The sequence below is a fragment of the Plodia interpunctella genome, chromosome 6 (assembly GCF_027563975.2).
Source record: "Plodia interpunctella isolate USDA-ARS_2022_Savannah chromosome 6, ilPloInte3.2, whole genome shotgun sequence".
NCBI lineage: Eukaryota > Metazoa > Arthropoda > Insecta > Lepidoptera > Pyralidae > Plodia > Plodia interpunctella.
Window position 1 is genome coordinate 9,118,011 of NC_071299.1, and position 21,741 is coordinate 9,139,751.

Below are 21,741 nucleotides of genomic sequence, written 5' to 3' on the forward strand. Positions count from 1 at the left end.
TTTGTCGTCAAAAATGATATACGTGAAAATAGTAGGAAATAAGCCCTACAACTCCTCACTGCTTTCCAATTTTTTTCATCTCTATTCCACATTTCACTCTTCTCCACATAATTTTTAATTTTAAAGATCATCATTGTCACGTTTATCATTTTTGACGACATCAAGCCATTTGTATAATCATAAAGGTTAGTTAATTGACAGGTACTTCATCCATACGTATACAAAAATGCTAAACCTTATCTTTTATATTCATATCCTTTTCTTACTTATTATAAAACACAGTCTTCTGCCGCGTCTGTCTGTTTGCGATAAACTTAAAGACTACTGCACGATTTTCATGCGGTTTTTACCAATAGATAGTGTGATTCCTGATAAAGGTTCAGGTTTATAAAATATTATGTTTTTACATGAGCGAAGCCGGGATGGGCCGGTAGTATAAAATAAATAATGTACTTTATGTAACGTTCGTATAAGTTGCGGGCGGAATTATCATAAACTTGGTATTGGTAATAATCTTGGATCTTGGAGGATACAGCGTGGCCCACGTTGGGGGTCTTATTGAGTTTGTTTGGGTCACCGGCGTAGCTAGATATCCACAGGCCCCGGTGTTAAAAAGATTTGCAGGCCCCACCCTAGCGAAGCCAATATTTTATTGAATGAAATGAGTAGCTTTTGGCTTCGCGTTCTGATTTTTTCTGGAAAGAATGAATAGAATATCCTTCCCTGTACAGGAGTACAAGGAAGGACATTTCCATTCATATATAGTTAGGAAATTATAGGTATACGAAATTTAAATAAACATTGCGTAGAAAAAGGGTAAGGTGATAACAAACACTTACACTTTCGCATGTATTATAGATTAGTCGTGGGCGTTATTACAACGTTTTATTCAACTGTTTTCTATGCTCAACGATCCAACTGGTTTAATCATAACTGCAAAAGTAGTTGGAATGCCCAACTGGTTTGCTTCCAACGTAGCGCGCGGCGCGAGCGGCGAGCGCGAGACATGGCGCGCCACGGAAACAACCGAACATAGAACTGTAGTATGAAAGAAAAAAACTGTTTTTTTTTCTAACTTATTATTGTTCTGAAATGTTTTGCCTACGTGCAAAGCGTTGAGTCAAAAACGCTACGAATCAGATGAAAAAACAAAGTCATTGGATGCGCCGGTTCAATGACGATATATGTAGGACTGTATATTTATGCTTTGCAAGTTGCTAATTAGAAAAATAAAGGACGAACTGCCTGGAGGCTATATGGACAAAAGGAGCAGGCAGCTCGTGGATAAGGAACCACCAACCTTTGCTGAGATGCCTTCACAAATAGGTCGGCCGGCAGCGTGCTATCGGGCTTGGTCCGCTGAAGATCCAATTTGCTCTCCAGGCCGATGCTGGAAGTAAACTACAACGCACAAAGTCCACGGTGGTTGTATGGAAGAGTTTATGCACATTCACAGGGTGGTACAAGTGTAATTTCACCAATTTTCGAACATTATTAGCGGGACCGCGCGCGCGACAAACCGAATTTTTTGCACAACATTGAAGCGCACGACTAGCGGCGATGATTTCCGAATTGCTTGGTATTGTCTTCTCGCTCACACATGCGTTGGCGCGTTGGTGTGGGAAGGAGACAACTAATAGGAACAGGAAATGTGGGAGCCAATCAGCAACTTACAATTCAAACAAAACCGAGACGTATGGCGCCAAATTCAAAGTACCATATTGGCGCAACCATTCCCCCCGGCTTGAAGGGTTCCCTTCAAAAAAAAAAAAACGAGAGAAAGCGTGATGCGAAATTAAATTACTATCTTAAACAACTAACAATACTACTAATAACTAAGACGCGATGTTGCGTGCTAACTATTCTATTGATTAGGTAGGGGACAAAGGCGAACGACTGGGCGTAAATACGTCCCCGTTGTCGTTCTAACGCGAACAACCCTTACGACCCCATTCGACCCGGGAAAAATCTCCTCTACGACACCCATTGGCCAATGCAAAGGAGGTACATTCTCCGTCAACAAAATTACTACCGTACCGACAGTGACAGGCTTAGTAGCGGTTGTCCATTTCTGTCGGGACTGCAACGTATGTAAGTAATCATTTTTCCAACGTTTCCAGAACGATTGGACTAGTCTATCTAACAAATCATAACGAGAGAGAAGATGAAGTTTGCTATTTTCATCTACATCTAAAACGGGTAAAAATTTCAATGGTGTCAAATTTAAAAAATGGGCAGGTGTCAAAGCTAAAGGTTCCGAGGGATCATTAGACAAGGTTCGACAAAGTGGGCGAGAATTCATTACCGCTTCCACTTGAGCAAGCACAGTGCTTAACTCTTCAAAAGAAAGGATTTGATCACCGACAACTCGAAACAAGTGTGTCTTTAGACTTTTAATATTGGATTCCCAGTCGCCTCCGAAATGACTAGCGGCGGGAGCGTTGAATGACCAATCGATGCGATTCTCGGCTAAAATACGTCCATATTCCGTGTTGAAATGTTTAGAACTTAAGAATCCCTGTAATTCAGAAATACTGCGCTTTGCGCCCACATAATTGGTACCGTTATCCGAGTACATATGACGAACAGGTCCGCGACGGGAAAGAAATCGTTTGAAAGCAGCTAAAAAGCTAGCCGTACTTAGATCTCCAACTAACTCAATATGTATGGCACGCGTTGTCATGCATATAAACAAACAAATGTAAGCTTTCGTGGAGCGAACGCCACGACCACGAGTGAGCGTTACTCTAAAAGGACCGGCATAATCTGTACCTGTGTGGACGAAAGGCTTGGTAGATTGAACGACACGACAAGAACGATGATCAGCCATTTCTGGCGTGATATTTTTGGGACGAAGACGAAAACATGGTATGCATTTGTATATCCTAGCACGAATTGTAGATCTAGCCGATAAAATCCAGTACCTTTGACGAAGGATGGACATCAATAGATCTGGTCCAGCATGAGCATTTACCTTATGATGGTAATCGATGATAAGATCAACAATATGATCTTTGCGAGGAAGAACAATGGGGTGTTTGTGGTCGAAATCTAACTCCGACCGACTTAAACGACCGCCGACACGAATGAGACCATCCTGCATGAACGGCTTTAGACGCCGAAATGCGCGACTACAAAATTTATTTGAATTGATGTTCTTCAATTCTGACGAAAAGTGGAAACGCTGAAGTTCCCTTAAGACTAATATCTCAGCTTTATCCAGATCGGAAGCTGAAATATGCTCACGAGGAGGGAGAATTTTCATAAAACGACAAATGTATACGACACAACGCAATAGTTTCGACCAAGACGAAACTCGACCAGCTAACGACAAAATTGTAGATTCGTGTGTCGTGGACGACACGAACACGAGAGCACTTTTCCTTTCTTCAGGAGGCTCCGACACTGTTGCAGGATTAAAGGGCGCAACCGGCCACTCCTGGTTAGACCCAGACAGCCACTGAGGGCCGTGAAACCAAAGTGGGTGATCTAATATTTGGGCAGGTGTAAGCCCGCGGGACAGACAATCAGCGGGATTGTCAGTACCGGCAATATGAAAAAGATTTTGAGTGTCAACAAAAGACTGAATTTTTGCCACTCTATTGGCCACAAAGGTGTCCCAACGGTGGGGAGAGGAATGTGCCCAACACAAAGCGACTGTGGAATCTGAGAATGCGATTACCTTATCGAGGTTTACGCGGTTGCAGCATGCCTTAATGACAGCACTTATAAGTTGAGACAAAACTAGCAAAGCGCAAAGTTCGAGACGAGCGAGAGAAACGACTTTACGAGGGGCAATCTTGGACTTAGCGCTGATAAGACTAATCGAATTGCTATTACCATTAGCGACGTGGAAATATACCACACCTCCATACCCCCTTTCACTCGCGTCTGCGAAACCAACGAGTGTAACGATACTACTATTGCTCACACCAATGTGACGGGGAATCTTTAATTGACAGAGTAGAGGGAGCTCCTCACGAAAACGAGCCCAGAGCTTAGCAATGTGGGCGGGCGGAGTATCATCCCAATCGCAATTACAGAGCCAAAGCTCTTTAATAAGAAGCTTGGCATACAAAACAACTGGAGCAACAAACCCAGTTATATCCCATATTCTTGCAACACAAGACAGTATGGCGCGTTTAGTACACGTCGGCGACGTAGAACAAATTTTAAGGCTGAACAAATCAGTGTCTGGCGACCAACAGAGACCAAGAACCTTGTGTGGATCGTTGTCGTCGAATTCCTTGACCTGTGATAAACGATGCGATGGTGGAATCGAGTCTAATACTCGCTTCGAATTACTGGTCCACTTCACGAGATCAAATTGACCAGCTTTCATGAGAGCGATTACTTGGGAAGCTGTTTCTATGGCGTCGGCCTCACTATCAAGGCAATAAACCAAATCATCCATATATAGGCCATTTTCAACAGCTTGTCTAGCTTTTGGATAAGCGTCGCCTTCGTCAGATGCCAATTGCTTTACGGTCCGAAGCGCATGGAATGGGCTTGACTTCAATCCGAAACAAACACAATTAAATTCATAGGTCTTCAAGGGCTCTTGAGGCGAAAATCGATACAAAAACCGTTGAAAACGGCGATCACACTCGCGAACACCAATGCGTAGAAACATCTGACGGATGTCAGCGGAAAGTGCGACCGCAAACAAACGAAAGTTAACAATAATATCAAATAAATTTCCTTGTAGATTTTGACCACTATACAAAATATCATTAAGCGAAACTGAAGTGCTAGTCCTAGCACTTCCATCGAGAACGACGCGCAAATTAGTTGTCAATTTGTCTTGTCTAACGACACCATGATGAGGTATAGTATACGAAGGAGCGTGTTGAGATTCCTGAGTATCAGGAGGCGCGAGTGAGATATAACCCTTATCGAGATATTCTCTTACGACAGCATCATAAGCTTGCTTCATGCTGGAAGAAGCCTGCAATTTGCGTTCTAGACAAAGGAAGCGTTTTTCAGCCATCTGGCGCGAATCACCAAGCGAATAAACCTCACCCTTAAAGGGGAGTGCAACTATGTAACGACCATTGGAGTCACGAGTAGTCGTACGACTATAAATTTCCTCACAGACCTTATCGTCGGGACTGAGGATAGGAGGGACATTGACCTCCTCGATTTCCCAAAATTTCCTCACTGCTGATTCTAGGGGATCAGCGGTGCAGCAGTAGGACACTGACGTGTAATCGTCTACACGAGCGGGAGCGGAACCAACAACGACAAATCCAAGAACGGTTTCTAAGGCGTACGGCGAAGTGTACGACGGGTGACCTTGAACCTTATTCGATAGCAAAAGGTGCGGGAAAATCGAGGCTCCAATCAGCACGTCGATATTTCCCGGAGTGGCGTATGTGTTATCCGCTAACGACAAGCAATTAAAATTCGACAACATTGAAGTGTCAACTGAAACGGTAGGTAAACGTTCAGTGACCTTATCGACAACCAATGACTCGATATCAAAATGGATATTTGAATCGAAGCGTGAGTAAAATCTAAATTTTACAGAGCCTTGAATGGCTTTAGTTGAGCCTCCGATTCCCTTGACGACAGAAACCCCAGGACGGTTACTGATTAGACCTAACCGTTCACAACAACTACGAGTTACGAAATTACTCTGTGAAGCACTATCTAAAAGTGCACGAACACTATGTTCAGTACCACGCGAATCCCTTACTACAACGCGGGCGGTCGCTAGGAGTACCGTGGTAGGCGAGCGAGCTATCGAGAGAGAACATAGCGTGACGTCACTGGGGCGATCGGTGGTGGTGACGGAGCCAGCGCGATCCGCGGCAGGTGGGCGCAAGGGCTGTGAGGCGCGCGGGGGCGCCTGTGCGGCAGGCGCACTCTCAGAAATCGAATTATCATCGAGCGTGGTGGAGGAAGTGGCGACATTCGATGATGAATTATTATTATCAAAATGTAGTGTGCTGTGATGCGAATTTTGACATTTTCGGCACTTCGACTTCGAGGTACAATTGGATACACGATGTTTGTCACAAAGACAATTTATGCACAAGTTATTTGTGCGTGCGAATTTATAACGATCATATGGAGTAAGTTTTAAAAAATCCGAGCATCTATACAAGATATGTTGTTTCGATTTGCATAGTGAACACGATTGTGATGAATCGGATGTGGTGTTAACGTAAGTATGCGTAACCTTCGACGTAGGCTTAGCTGACGTATTAGTGTCCACTCGACTATATTTCTTTAACTCTGTTTTCGAAGAAGTACGTTGCAATATTTTAATATGTTCACGAACAAAAGATTCTAATCGATCGAAAGTAGGTATATTACAATCACGGTTATCCAATTCGAACAAACGGACAGTCTCGGGATCTAACTTCTTTAATGCGATGAATAAAAACAAAAAGTCGGTAAGATCCGTGAGCCTGAGGTTTTTAATCGCTCGAACAGACGACGCAAAAGTATCAAGGAAATTTTCTAAGTTTTGTTCATTACAAACCGAAACATTTTTCAAATTGAATATTTGTTCTAAATACGAAGTTGCAACTAATCTTTTGTCTTCATATTTGGCCTTCAATGTGCTAAGAATTAACGAATAATTTTCAGCGTACGGCGTAATGCCGGCGCAGACGGACTTTGCCTTACCAGTCAATTTATTTATAAGATAATGTAATTTTTCATGATCTGACAAACTATGATTGTTGTGGATTGTATTTTCGAAGCTAGCAAAAAACAAAGGCCAATTTTTAATATCCCCGTTGAATTCTGGGATTTGAATTGAAGGCAATTTTGGCCTATCACGAGCCAAATATGATACTTCATGCTTGAAGTTGGGAGCCGGCATCGCTGGCGGTGGAGGCTCCAACGAACGTGCGGTTCGTTTTACACGATAAAACAAACTATCGAAAGATTTCAAAGAATCATAATTCACTACAAATTCCGAATCCAATTCTAACTCTAAATCATGTATGTTATCGACAACACTTCCATATTCTTCGCGCAAAGTATCAATCGAATCAACCTCGCACAAAAACAACGCGCGAATAACCTCATTATCTGAGATTTCTAAAGAATGATCAAATATATCCTGCATTCGAGAATACAGCATATCCTTTTTAGCCTTGAGCTGTTTAAGTCTATTTTCCTTCTTTGGTGCCATTATTCAACAAGCTGTTGTATAATATAAATTCTAAATAAAAGATATAGCAAGAACAGTTTAAACAAACTGGACGGAAGTTAGCTATAAGTATGTATATGTATAGAGTACCTACCTACCAGTCTGCCACTGTACGATAGGTTCGCAATAACAAAATAAAAATAGTTGTGTACCTAGGTATTCAACTAATTACCAATTTCCACAACAACGAATGAACGAGAACGATGTATGTACCTACCTGTCACTCGACCACTAAGTGTAGTATAGGTTTTTAGGATACGACTAGCAAACGAGCAACGATCCACGATATTTGTGATAAAGTATACCTACCTACTTTATGCCAATATGCAATAAAGAATAGGTACCTAGCCAAACGAACGCGATACAAGACTACCTACGAAGTGTGGGTTTGGAAACTACTTAGTGCCAAATACTAAATAGAATGCCTATGCAAGACGCGTTAAATCCCTATGGAATAACATTACGAAATTAAACTAGATATGTCCGGTTCGAATGGACCACTAAAATGGATGCGCCGGTTCAATGACGATATATGTAGGACTGTATATTTATGCTTTGCAAGTTGCTAATTAGAAAAATAAAGGACGAACTGCCTGGAGGCTATATGGACAAAAGGAGCAGGCAGCTCGTGGATAAGGAACCACCAACCTTTGCTGAGATGCCTTCACAAATAGGTCGGCCGGCAGCGTGCTATCGGGCTTGGTCCGCTGAAGATCCAATTTGCTCTCCAGGCCGATGCTGGAAGTAAACTACAACGCACAAAGTCCACGGTGGTTGTATGGAAGAGTTTATGCACATTCACAGGGTGGTACAAGTGTAATTTCACCAATTTTCGAACATTATTAGCGGGACCGCGCGCGCGACAAACCGAATTTTTTGCACAACATTGAAGCGCACGACTAGCGGCGATGATTTCCGAATTGCTTGGTATTGTCTTCTCGCTCACACATGCGTTGGCGCGTTGGTGTGGGAAGGAGACAACTAATAGGAACAGGAAATGTGGGAGCCAATCAGCAACTTACAATTCAAACAAAACCGAGACGTATGGCGCCAAATTCAAAGTACCATATTGGCGCAACCAGTCATGTTGTTATAACAAACCAGTTGGAAACGCCAACCGGTTTAGTAACTAGTTGCTCCTTGAACAAAAACAGTTGAGATTTATTGGCGACCCACCACTAAAATATAGATAGGACAATGAGTAGGTCCCACTTAAGCTGTTTAGATTTTATGATGAGAATAGATCAGTCCGCGGCGAAAAAAAAGTTCGCTAATCAGAAACCTAGGGCCCCCTAAGTTCGGATGCCCCGGTGAACTTCACTGTCCAGTCCTTTGGTAGCTACGCCACTGGATTGGGCTCTGTTTGGGCAAATTATTAAATAGTAACCGTCAATATTGGACATCCATTCCGGGGTTCCTTTCTTGTCTATAAAGAGATAAAAATCGATAGATGTTGCGTGTGGTTCCCGTCCTAGAATTCCACTCCACATACTTCAGTGGATGCTGTACAAGACGACTAAGGGATACCAAGCTTTGACAGCTGCTAACAGCAGCAATCCCAAAAAGGTTCAAATTAAGGAGGCGGAGTTATAAAATCAGAGTTTTACTTCACAAATATAATTCTTTTTGCGAACTTTCAGGCGTCACAATCGGGAATGCGACCGGGAGATCCTAAAACATTTATATTAATCACAGTTTCAACATAAACGTTTAAATAAAATACATTTATTCCTACCAAAATCCTGTACAACGACAAAATTCCATCAGAACCTTTTCCTTACAAACCGACGTTACTGTCAGTCGATCAGGACTCCCACAGAATTATTAACACTATTAATATAAAAATGTCCCTTAATCCTTATCGTGGGCCAGCAGTCGTGGAAGGGTCACCCAAATAAATATGGATTAGCCACGGAAAATATGAGCCCATGTGAGTAAACCCTTGTTAGGGCAATGTAACGCAATATGCCAAGGAGGCTCTGGACATACCGGCTTTATTTTTGAAACGACTGCTTTAAAGGAACTAAAGGTTGTTTATGTGCTTTTATAGAATTATTAAGAGAAATATTTCGGTTGTTATTTTTAGGGTTCTGTACAAACAATCAAAAAATAGAATCCTTATGGGATCACTCACGTCTGTCTTTCCGTCACATGCAATTTTGTCCGAATCTAATGGACCAAATCAGATGAATTTTGGTAAGATGGTGTAAATCAAATAGGGCCGAGTAAATAAATATTTTTTACGAATAATCGGTGATTTACGGGGATAAATTAGTAAATTCAATTACATACTAATTAATTCGAGGAAACACAGATAGATGGTGCTAGTTATATTCCATATGTGCGCTTTTGTTTTTCTGCTTAATTCGAGAAAAATTAAAAAGATGACGTTAGTTTGAAAAAATAATATAAGTATTTGAAGTTTAAAATATTGGCCATTCGATGCTAAACCTTGCATAGATTACGAGGCGGTGGTATGAATGAGTGAAAGAGATCTGACTTTGGTAGAAAGAGAAGGTAAGTGTTGTGTTACCTAACTAGAACTTAATTGTCAAATTGGAAATGATGTGTATGATATAAAAAATGCATACCCAAGACAATGAGGGTTTAAAGCAGGCAGGCGGCCGATTGTAAAATCAGAAACGTCACTACAAACACTGCTGCACGCAAAGGTGAGAGAGAGAGAGAAAGAGAGAGCGAGAGCGATCATTTACTGCAATCAACACATACAGGTTAACACTTGAGCACTTCATCATATGTCACCAGCGAAGCCCTCCTAATAGATGCATAGACTTGAGACCGGTAGCCAATCAACGTGAATTAATCTCAGGCTCCTTGACTATAACCGTTAGTCGCATGAGTTAATATAACGACAACATGGCGCGCTGACCAATCGCTCTGTTTGGTTCGTGTGGATGGGACATTCGGATTGGGCAGACGGCGAATGTTGATTATAATGTACTGTGAATTTATATAAGAGTAAGCGAGAATTTTAATTTATTAGTTAAATGAAGTAAATAAGTACTTTGTCTAATATAAAGCTGGCTAAATTAATTGAAAAGTCTTGCCCTGTTTTTAATTTAAAAATAATCAATCAGTCTTTATAAAGTGCAATAGTGAAAAATCATACTTTAGAATTATGCTTTAACTTTTGCATTAATAACAGGGTTTTATTGTAAACTTGCTGTAGTATGAGACAATCCTAGAGATACTGGTGATTCTTCTCGCAGACGGCGGGTTATCCAGCTAAACATAGTTTAAAAGATTTACGATGATATTACGATGGCTGACTAACGTGTCAACTCGTGAACGAATGCTGCAATGGGTTGCCGAATTCGTTTCTTGTTTATTTTTTGGAAAATTATATTTTGGATCGGTTGCAACTCAACTTACAAACTGCAAACGATACAGCCCACCCTTGGGTTGTGTTGAGTGGGTTGCATAAACTTTGACGTTAACTATAACCTGCACAGAAAAACGCAAAGTACGCCATTTTGTCTAAACATCGGTGGCGTGTAGGTCAAAGTCAACGTCAAAGTTGCCTAGTGCAGTTCACTCAGATTTCGACTTTGTATAGCTGTATCTGTCAAATTTATTGATGTTCAAATCAAAGAGTTTTAAAATCACTACGTTTAGTCCAAGTATTTGCTGCCCAAACTGAAGACCAGTGTGTATTAGCACTTCAATTTATTGGATATCTGCTGTCGCAGCCTTTGATGTTTCAGTTAACGGCCAAGCCATGACAAGGACAGGTGACGATTGTAATGTTTCCGTTTAATTGAAAAGCTATTGTTGTATTTGCTTTTGATATAGATCAACAGTGATTGATTCGAGAATTGCGTTCTTTATTTTATTAATTTAGTAAGGACTGCGATGATTTTCTTCTCACAGAGCTCTTGAATAGCTCTGATGGAATCTAGTTTTTTTAGAATTTGAATTTTTCGAATGAAATGCTATTGGTTTAGTCGTTATAAATCGGTGCTCTGGGATTTTAAATGGAAAAAGAATAACTCAAATCACGCATTGAAAGTAGAGGAGTCCGAGCTAGAAAATTTTCATTATAAATCTGTTGAGATTGACAAAATCCCATTCATAAATCATGCTAAACCCACATGAAATTTGATACCTACATATTTATTTATTTAAACTTTATTGTAAATAAAAGTACGGTGGACTTAATGCTAAAAGCATTATAACAGTCTATCATTGGATCCTACAGATAATGTTGTTATATGTGCTATCTAGATTATACTCTACGTAAGTTGATACTTTTTATCCCGAAATTTCTACGCGTGCAACGACCCGAGCACAGTTAATTAATAATAATAATTTAAAACAAAGTCCCTGTATATGTAATAAAATCACATTGTTTCTATTCAAGACTCGCGAAGTCGACATTCAATTATGCCTTTTTCGTGAAGCTATGCAAAATAATAAACTCAAAGTTGGACCCGAAACCTTTTTACTTTACTCAAAGGATTTTTGAGTTACTCGGAATTTCAGTAAGGAAAGTTTATTCTTGCCTGACATTTTTCAAATGGATACACTTTAAATAAAATAAATTGAAAATTAAAAAATATAAATTGTTCCCCGTAGCTGTTATAAAGAATGTCGTTTGTGTTTAATTTTTTTTTAATGACACAATTCTCACTTATATTAATAATTAAAATAAATATAAACAGCGTTGTAATTTTAGGTTAGGAATCCTTTACACATTCTTCTAATATTTTTGTAAGGTTTTCTACGTTAATGGAAAATGCCCTCTTCGGGTGAGTTGCACCGTCAAATTTGACGTTGATTTTAACCGGCGCATCGCAGCGATGCGCCGGTTAAAATTAACGTCATATTGTTAACAATATAGTCCGGCGATTTGCGTTTCTCTGCGCACGTGCAACCGTGCACTTTTAGAGTGTGTTGCAAGCAAAATATGCCGTTTTGTCTAACGCGCGTTGTTTAAAATCAACGTCAAAGTTGACCGGTGCAACTCACCTTCCTTTCCTTCTTATTTACTATGACTCATTTTATTTTAATGGTTTTCTTTTACCAAGCAAATCTATACCTTTAAAACTACTTATAACGTAAAATTAAAAGAAGGATTTTTATATCGAAGTGTTCTTCACGCTTTTTAATATTTTTCTTACTGTCAAAATTTATTAATTGTTCATGTATCGTGTCCGTGTATCACCTACACGTATAAAGAAGAGTAAATAAAAGATTTATTAGCCACATCATGGATTTAGTGGGCATCGTCAGGGGAATCGTTTCGGTAATGTTGACCGACCATTATTACGTCGTTGGCCGGACCTTTTGCAATATGTTTCGATATAGGACGCAAGAGTTTGTGGAGTCATTCTTAAGTTATGTGTGTAAAGCACGACTACTTTATTTGATACTAGCTTTTACCCGTGGCTTAGCCCGCGTGATTTTCCCACGGAATTAGTCATTTTTGCGGGATTAAAGTATTATATGTCTATTGCTACTCTATATTTCAACGGTTTACTGAACGGACGTAATTTTTTATCACACATATAAGACCTCACTGACAACAAAAAAAGCTTGCGTTATTCTAATATAAGTCATTGATATGACGAGTCGAGTTCCTTTGAAATACCAGAGTCCTTCAGTAAAGTAAATCCTATAAATGCAAGAGAACAACGACTGTAACTAAATGAACGGAATTTAATTGGGAAAATAATTACTATGAATGAAGTGTCAAAGACATTAAAAAGTATCAAGTTAGAATCAAAACTTGCGCATTCAAGCCAAGTTTGATCCCCATTTAAATCGGATTCGTTCCAACACCATTCAAATTATTCAAGTATTTATTTGGCGCTTTGAACATTGTGAATCAAATTGTTTAGATATTTCTCTTAAGTGAAATACTCCTGGCTGTTTACAGCATGCAAAAAAAAAGTAACGTAAATTACAAACCATATGCAACTCTTTTCTTACGCATTCGTTATATTGTATCGGATGGAATACAGCTCTCTCTATCGCTCGTTATGAAAATCTTTTGATGTGCGAAAGGGTACGCTACATTTCGACGTTATGCTAGCATGGGGTGTGGACTGAGGACTCTTGATATGATCCAACAGAATTGTAGTTTGTGATAAAATTCAGATTTTATTTTTTATGCTATAATATGTCGCCAAAATAGCCAATAACCAAAAAATAGCCAAAAAAATGCAATAGTGCTCAAATAATCTATTTATTAACCATTGATGAGGTCGCTTAACATTTCAATATGACTGAAATTGCAAATTATATTTTACATTATACAAGTATACAGTACAAGCTTCTTCCATGCTGGTCTAGGAACAAATGAAAAACAAAGAATATGTCAACTGCTTCTCTGCATGTATATCGTAAAAGTCAACCAAGGGAAAGCGATATAAACAAAAGATTTTTCTCAAGGCTAGTAACCAGTTCAATCTCAATTCTATCATAAGCCCGACATACAGCGAAACGTTCGTAATTTTGGCTCTGTCAATCCCGTAAGTGATAAAAACGTGATACTATATATGTAATGTAGGTATTTAAGACCTTTACAAGCTACGCTTTATGGTTCTGAAAGGTCATGATTAGGTCGTGTTGAAATGACGCAACTGTCTTGAGCGGTCCTTTAGAAAAGGTCAACGAATCTTTCGGCTTAAAAATAAATTTAAAAAGAAGATTTCTGTAAACAAAAAACCCAGTTAGCCAGAAAGCCAGTTATTTCAAATTAAATATGTAATTGAAAATAAATATTTACGCACTAAAATTCTATTATGAAAAATTTAAATTTGTGAAAAAAGTCTGACATCGACACTAATATTATAAAGAGAAAATATTTGTATGTTTGTTTTTTTTTGTTTGTAATAAGTAAACTCAAAAGTGACAGGACCGATTTCGATGAAATTTGGCACAGATACAGACGAAAACTTTAGAAGTAACATAGGCTACTTTTTTATTAGGTACGGTTTCACCCGAGCGAAGCCGGGACAGACCTATACTATTATTATATTACCCGTACTAGGAAAAAAATCCACGATCTTCAGATGGCGTTGAGCGCGATAACCACAGCGCCAAGGAGTGCAAACAGCAGTTTTCATGTCAACACCGGGAAAATTGCTTGTCTATAGCATATAAAACTATCTGTCACTCACGCAAGATATCGGTTGTATCCTTGCTTGTTATCGAAGCCTATGGTCGACCTAGAAATACAACTTCGTATTTTTAACAGATTTTGCGACTGGTCACTTTCCTGACGAAATCTCTTTGGGAAAATAGCATATTACACAACTTTAATAAATAAATAAATATATTAGAACAAATCACACAGATTGAGCTTGCCCAAAATTAAGTTCGAGACTTTTATTATGGGATGCTAACTCAACGATACTATATTTTATAACAAATACATATAGATATAGATTTCTATATATATAGATAAACATCCAAGACCCGGGCCAATAAGAAAAACATCATTTTCCATCATGACCCGACAGGGGATCGAACTCGGGACCTCTCGGTTCACAGGCAACTTTTACTTATTACTTTTAATCCTAGTCTCACAAAAACAAATGCTATACTGATGGTGTATTAAGTGAACACCCGGCTCAATTAAGAAGGTCGTAACGTAATATCCAAAGGTCGGATATTATGTATCCGATCGCATTCAACGGATATTAATAAAGGATATCGCGGCCATGATTGTTTTCTGGTTTTATTTTTGTTGGCGGAACTAATATTTGCCAAGGAACATGTTGATTATCATGCCTGATAATTTGTTTGAGTCTTTATTAAAAGATATTCTTTATTGTTGTTTGATTTTGGTGAATGTTTTGGAAATTACGCACGTATTGGTGTTGTCATCTCGTCCATTGTGCTCATTCCTAACAATTCGTACGTTGTTATTGATAAGTGTGTATTGATAGGTGTTATATACGACTTTTTGATACAAATAAGTGGTATAAGTTAATGATATTAGAATTGTATTTAAAATAAATAAAATGTTGCTTTTCAAATTTAAAACCTCTTGCCGGGGGAATAAGTAGTCATTAATTGCTATACTTTGGACGTTTCGGGTCGGGTATAAAAGGTACGTGCGTGTTAAACACCCGCATTAAGCAATTAATAATGAAACGCGAAAGTTTAAAATAAGTAAAACAAATAGTTATTAATTGCTGATAACGTTGGAACTGTTCATATTCTCGTCTATTCTATTGCCGGGCAAGCACACTATGTTTGTAAACTATAATTATTGTAAATAAGTTAAGTCTTTCCTCATTTTTCTTTTGTATTTGTTGAAGATTTTTCTAAGTATAAATTGTGTACTTTTAGCTATCTTTCCACAGCAACAAATATTGGTGGACGTAAACTTTATCAGACAAAGTAAAAAACGTACGCTCCCGGGAAACGAATGCAAGTCTCTACGATAATGCCAAAGTGTTTGGTTTTAAAGCGTATCGCGAGCAAATAGAATTTACGTTATCAATGTAAATTTGTTGTGTACTTCGGATTAATAATATGTACCTATGTAACATTGTAATATATAAATATAAAGTATATTTTCTATGTCAAATCGGCTAGTATATATTTAAGTATTTTTAGTGGAGTATGGTTCCGCCTTAGACCACTCCATACTCTCCCGTGGATGTCGTACAAGACAACTAAGGGATACTTGTAGCCTAGACAATAATAGCATTCCTAAGGAGGGATGATATCAGGCAGGCAGTCGGTTGACCAATTATGGTCGAATCTTAAATATTTAAAGGTCAGTTTTTACGCTGACTCCTGGCTTCGCGGCGTTACAGCCCTGAAGGCAACCAGAAATACGTAGACATGAGAGAGAGAGACTGATTTTTATATTTTGTGAATGTCGGTCGAGCCAAGGCTAGTTAGGACAAGGCGATAGTTTCTCTTGCGGGTCAATGTAATATTAATATCTGGTTTCTCTTTGCAGACACAATAGCCCTCCGCGACGTCCAGCTCATAGCGCCATCTGCCGTCAGACTGGGTGACACAGTGCTCCTTGGCTGCAAATGGACGCTGGAAGGCAACGAGACACTATACAGTGTGAAGTGGTACCGGGGCCGGCAGGAGTTCTTCAGTTACCTGCCCAAGGAGTTCCCTTTCACCAGGATCTTTGCTCAGCCTGGGATTGACGTAGATGTGAGTACATGCAATTATCTCATGTTTTATAATATCGTAGATGTGGGCTAAACAACTGCAAAATACGCAGATGTCAGTGAGCGGGACATGATTGCAGAATGCGTCAAGCTGGAGCCATGGGTTCTAGAAGATTGTCGACGTTGCAGAATAAGACGTGACAATCTCGATATCTCAAAATGGGTTATATCGAACCAAATGAGGACATCAAAGGTTAATAAAAATGTATCTTACTAGTTACTAACAGGAATGTCGCTCCAATTATGCCAGGTATACTTTTTCTCATCACCCTGGGATTAACATCCATGTAAAATTTTTAAAACCCCTTCTAATATAAATGCGAAAGTCGGTCTGTCACGTTTTTATGGCTAATCCGCTGCTAGGCCTTTCAAAGAGTTTAAATCTGTCCTATATTTTTATCAAATATTAAATCTTCGGTTTCTTGGTTTCATCATTACATTTTGGCTCCCGACCTAAAATTCAAACAAGTTATATTTATCATTCAGAATCAATATATAGTTCTCTGATTTTACATAAAATTTGCAATAGTTATGAGTGGAAAATATGGCAACTGCTTATGTCATTCTAATCCCGTCACAGATTATGACCAGAAAATAAGTTTTCCAAATAAGCATTTGGAAAACTTATTTTCTGGTCGTTGCTTCTGAAATTCGATCAAATCTGATCAAATTATTTTCATTTTAAAATTTAACAAAACGCCGTTTATCCTTTTTATAATAGTTGTCACGATATACCATTATGTCGAAAGACTTGGTTTAAAATGTTATTATTAATATCAACTCATTTTCCTAAAGTTTTGCTATGTAGGTATAATATCATTAGGTGTCCATATTGTTGTTGTAACTGGTAATGGAGAAGAAAAAATATTTGTCTGATATTTAACTCAATAGGCCCTTTATAAATGAATCATATCATTTGTGACAATATTTAAATAGAATTGTCCATTTCCTTCTTAATATTCTCTATTCTTAAAGTTCTTCTCGTGTTTTATTCATAGGAAAATGAAAAATTTGATCGTCTTCAAAGGGAATAAGTGATGAAACTCTTTAAAATATTCGTCTGAGTTCGGCTCTGCCTTTATTTTTGATTTGATTTTTTTTTTCATAAATCGTCCCGAGAATTGTTTATATTACGCCAGGAATAAATAAGGAAGTAATAATTTCGAAATTGTTTCGTAAAAAAGTAATAAACTCGAGTTGGAATTGCTGATTTTTCGAATGGTATATGAGACCGAAAGTCAGAGTGGTTGCCACAGAAACGAATAAGGTATATTTTTTTACTCGCTCAATTCACAGAATTTTGTACAAATGTTTTATCTTCAAATACATATAATATCTCAATTAGCTATATATAACAGTTAAAAATACTTGCTTCTTTCAAGTTTGTTCTTCATCACAAAAAACACAAGAATGTTATACAATATCCAACATACCATAGCTGTTCTTTAAATACTAAAACTGTCTATAGGAAACTTTACTGAGTCTATTAGTCTATTCATTTTTTCACAAATCCGGTTAAATATATTATACAGATCTTTTTCTACACTTTCGCGTTCTTTATCGACCTTTCAATAAGTCATATTACCTATACATAATATATTAATTTCTTAGGTAGCGCTCGTTAAAGAGATGCATTCATGGGTCATAAATCTACAGACAAATATATATCTAAATATCACTATAATTTGAACACAGAGGTGAATTTCGATACCGAAACGCTGAAATCCTCCGATCCTCTTTAACGACATCCAGTAAACAGAAGTTTATAGGTCGTTAACGCACTTTCCATGTTTTATTGTTCGGTATTGTTGCGAAGATTCTTTACGATCGCCTCTGAGGCTGAGCGTTACATATAAATAAGTAACTGAAGGCATTATATTTTTATGTCTGTTTTAGAGGTTAGGTATTTAATAATGGCTTTTGCCAGCGACTCCGCCCGTGTAATTTCATATAGTATATTCCGGAATCAAAGGTGTCCTTCTCCTTACTTCAAACTACATGTTTGCACAATTTCAAAAAGATTGGTGAATATACGAGATCTAGCCTATGACTTTGCCAACAAAGCTTACCTTAGATTTTGCTTGGATTCACAAAATTTGTGTTATCATGCGTAACTTTGGATGAACGTCTGGGATTTTTCAGTTCCATCTTTGGGGCTAGCCATTACCTGCGGTTACTCCTACATGAGATTTATGCTAACCACAAATATTATACCACATAATTTATATGGTTACGTAATATAAATAACAATAAACGATCTCATACATTTTACGTACAGTCAGCTGCATGTCAAGTCACCCTGAATTCTATGCGGTGGTAATAGAGTCTATGGATTTGTATATGTTGATGTGCTGTTGACTGTACTAACATTGATACAGTACACGTCTTATCTCTTAGCGAAAATCGAAGGGTACCTTTAGGTAGATAACGGGTTTTTTGGTGGATGAGGTTCTTATATCTAAATAGTATTGTATTTAAAATTTATCATTATCAACAGCAATTTAAATGTCCCTCTGCTGAGGCACAGAACTTCCTTATGGATGAATAAGGAGTATGGGCCATGACCCATCACGCGGGTCCATTGCGGATTGGTGGGTTTTAACTACTGTAAATACAACCGGGACCAAAACGGCTTAACCTACCGAAATGCCACCTGAATTTCAAATTGGTCATTTTAATTATTTTACGTATCCTTTGAAAAAAAAAATAAAAGTATTCAAATTACGTGTATTTATACTTATTTTGCAAATATTAAATACATTGCAAGCAGACGTCTAGAAACTGAAAAAAAATATTGAAAATCTCATGGTCTGTACTAACTACTGTGGAATACTAACTACACTTGAAAAGCTTGTCTTTCGATCGAGTCTGGAGTTCAAGCGGAGAAATCCTTCATTACTGTTGGAATAGTCATAAAATAATATTCGTAACTCACTTACTTTTTGTTTTTAAAATGAACGGGAGTGCTTTATTATGTTCCAGGTTTTATAGGGTAATGAATAAAAGTGTGATTTTTATTATTGTACTCAACGTAAATCTATTATTGTATAACCAATGAAAGCAATAACTAACTAAAAAATTTGATGACGGTTTGTCTATATCAAAATATCTTTAGTGACCAAAATCTGACTGTTTCCATTAAGGAAACACGCGACCGTGACTAAATATGTGTTTAAATGGTTAAACTAAATAAATATATGTTTTTGCAATTATACCATAATTACACATGAATAATGGATGAAAAATATTGTTTTATATCTTCATATAAAAGTCAGTCTCGTTCACGCATAGATTAACACAAAAGAAAAAAAAACACCCGATCTACTTAAAGTATCCGTACCTGTAGTAAAGTAGTATTAACTGTTTAAAAGAAACAAAACTACATTCGGATATTTTGGAAAATAAACCCATCATTCCTGGGAATGTCTTCTTCACTCTTTTTTTTTTGTATTCGTATTCCGCATGGCTGAGGACCATTTTCGCGACTGCAAAATTAAACAATGTTGAGGCTTCACGGTAATTTAAAAAAATATATCGAGATTAACAATTTGACTACATCCATGGTTAGCGACGTTTGATTCTATAGTAGAATCACACTATATTTAATAAAAACTAAAAAAAAAGAACAAAACCAATAAATTTACAGTAAAAAAAAGTGAAGAGCAGAAGCAAAAACAACCATGTTGTCGATGAAATTTTAACGGTTCGGGGACATTATGACAATATCACAATCCTATAATCGCCTTTTGCAGACGATTCGGTATAATCTTAATAGCCCCTCCCTTCCACAAGCTATAATATTTTACGATAATATTTTTATCTGAGGAATTTTCTACGTGGGATTTTTTGTTGAAAATGTTAAACTTGTTTGTAATGTATTTATTGCAAGGAAAAAAGTACGTAAATTAAAATTAATACATGAAAATTGTTAAATAGATGATGATAAAAGAACGACGGACTTATCTCATGCAACAGCAAAACGTTGTACGTATGTTACGGAATACACCACAATATATATATATACTATTGCGGACATAATATTATATTAATAATAAGAATGGATTGTGCAAGTCAAATTTGGCGTTAAATTTAACCTGCGCAAAAAACGCAGTTAGCCATTTTAAACGTCAACGGTGCGGCAGGTTAAAACTAACGTCAAAGTTGACTGGTGCAACTCACTCTAAGAATAATAGCAATTTAAAAAAATTCTTTAAAATATTTTCGATAAACCTGTAACAACTGTTATATAATATTCTCCAAATATTCGAGGGTTTAAGGTTCATTATTTATAGGGAGTTTGGTCGAGCCGCAGCAGTCTCTTTTATTGCCACTATTTTTTTTATTCTGTCGCTTAACTTCTTTTGTTAGACGAAAATACATGTTTCCAAATTATAGTGTTTAAAATCTAGCTGTAAATAAAAAATAGAGAGGTGGGAGTCAAGGAATATAATTCCATCAAATGACAAAAGCGATATTCGTAGGATTTGCTCAAAAAGTCTGATAGACAACGGTACTTTATAAAGTAGATGGCGCTACTGTGCATAAAATAAAAACGTAAGCATTTATAATAATTACAACGTTTCATCAATTACATCGAATGATAAGCCGTGGGGTATAGCTAGCAGGAATATAAATGACTTTCTATACTAGGATTTACTGTACTATAACTGCAGTCCCAGTCACTTAAGATATTTTTTGGAATTGATCAATCAAGAAGATAGACCTATTTATTTATTTTTTCTTATTTTTGAGTCGAAACAGCAATTATATTATATCAATTTAGATCAGTACGTACCCACAGCGATTGTTTTGACATTGGCAGCTGGAGGAGGGACAGTTTGCTCAAGACACCATATGAGACACATAGACACCAGAGTCATGGATGGAACCGCGCCACAGTCACACAAAGCGTTAGTCGAGAAGCTCCAATTTAACTGTGTTTTCTCAGCATTCGTTAATAAGAAAAAGAAGACGTTTTTTCTTACGTATTTTATTACTCACACATATATAGTAAAATATTATATTTTTTTCCTTACTCAACGACGCAAAATCTAATTGAAGGGAAAATTGATTTCGACGAATTCCCAATATAAATTTTATCTATGATATACTTCATAGGACTTACATTAGGTTTTTTTCGAAGCTAGGGGTATATTAAAAATTTCATCGAATCGAACGAGCTATATAGGTATATAGCTCGTAGAATAATTTTAATCCCTAAATTCCCATAAAAGCGAAGAACCGGGGCGCACAGAGTGAAAAAATATTCATAATTCGCTATACGACGTAGTTCGATATATGATTTTTTCCGTTTATTTATCGAACCATCTTTTTTTAACCGAGATGTACTTATGTTTTGGGAAGTTTCCGGTTCAATAACTTTTATATTACCTGTATTAACAT

The 21,741-nt window shown here is 37.5% G+C and overlaps 1 protein-coding gene across 1 annotated transcript in view; it reads left to right on the forward strand.

The window, feature by feature from the left end:
• LOC128670481 (uncharacterized) overlaps positions 1 to 21,741 on the forward strand; it is a 222,066-nt gene that overhangs the window by 73,335 nt on the left and 126,990 nt on the right. Inside the window, exon 3 of the mRNA XM_053746161.2 lies at positions 16,113 to 16,321. Coding sequence (XP_053602136.1) covers positions 16,113 to 16,321 — 209 coding nt within the window. The remainder of the gene's footprint in view (positions 1 to 16,112; positions 16,322 to 21,741) is intronic.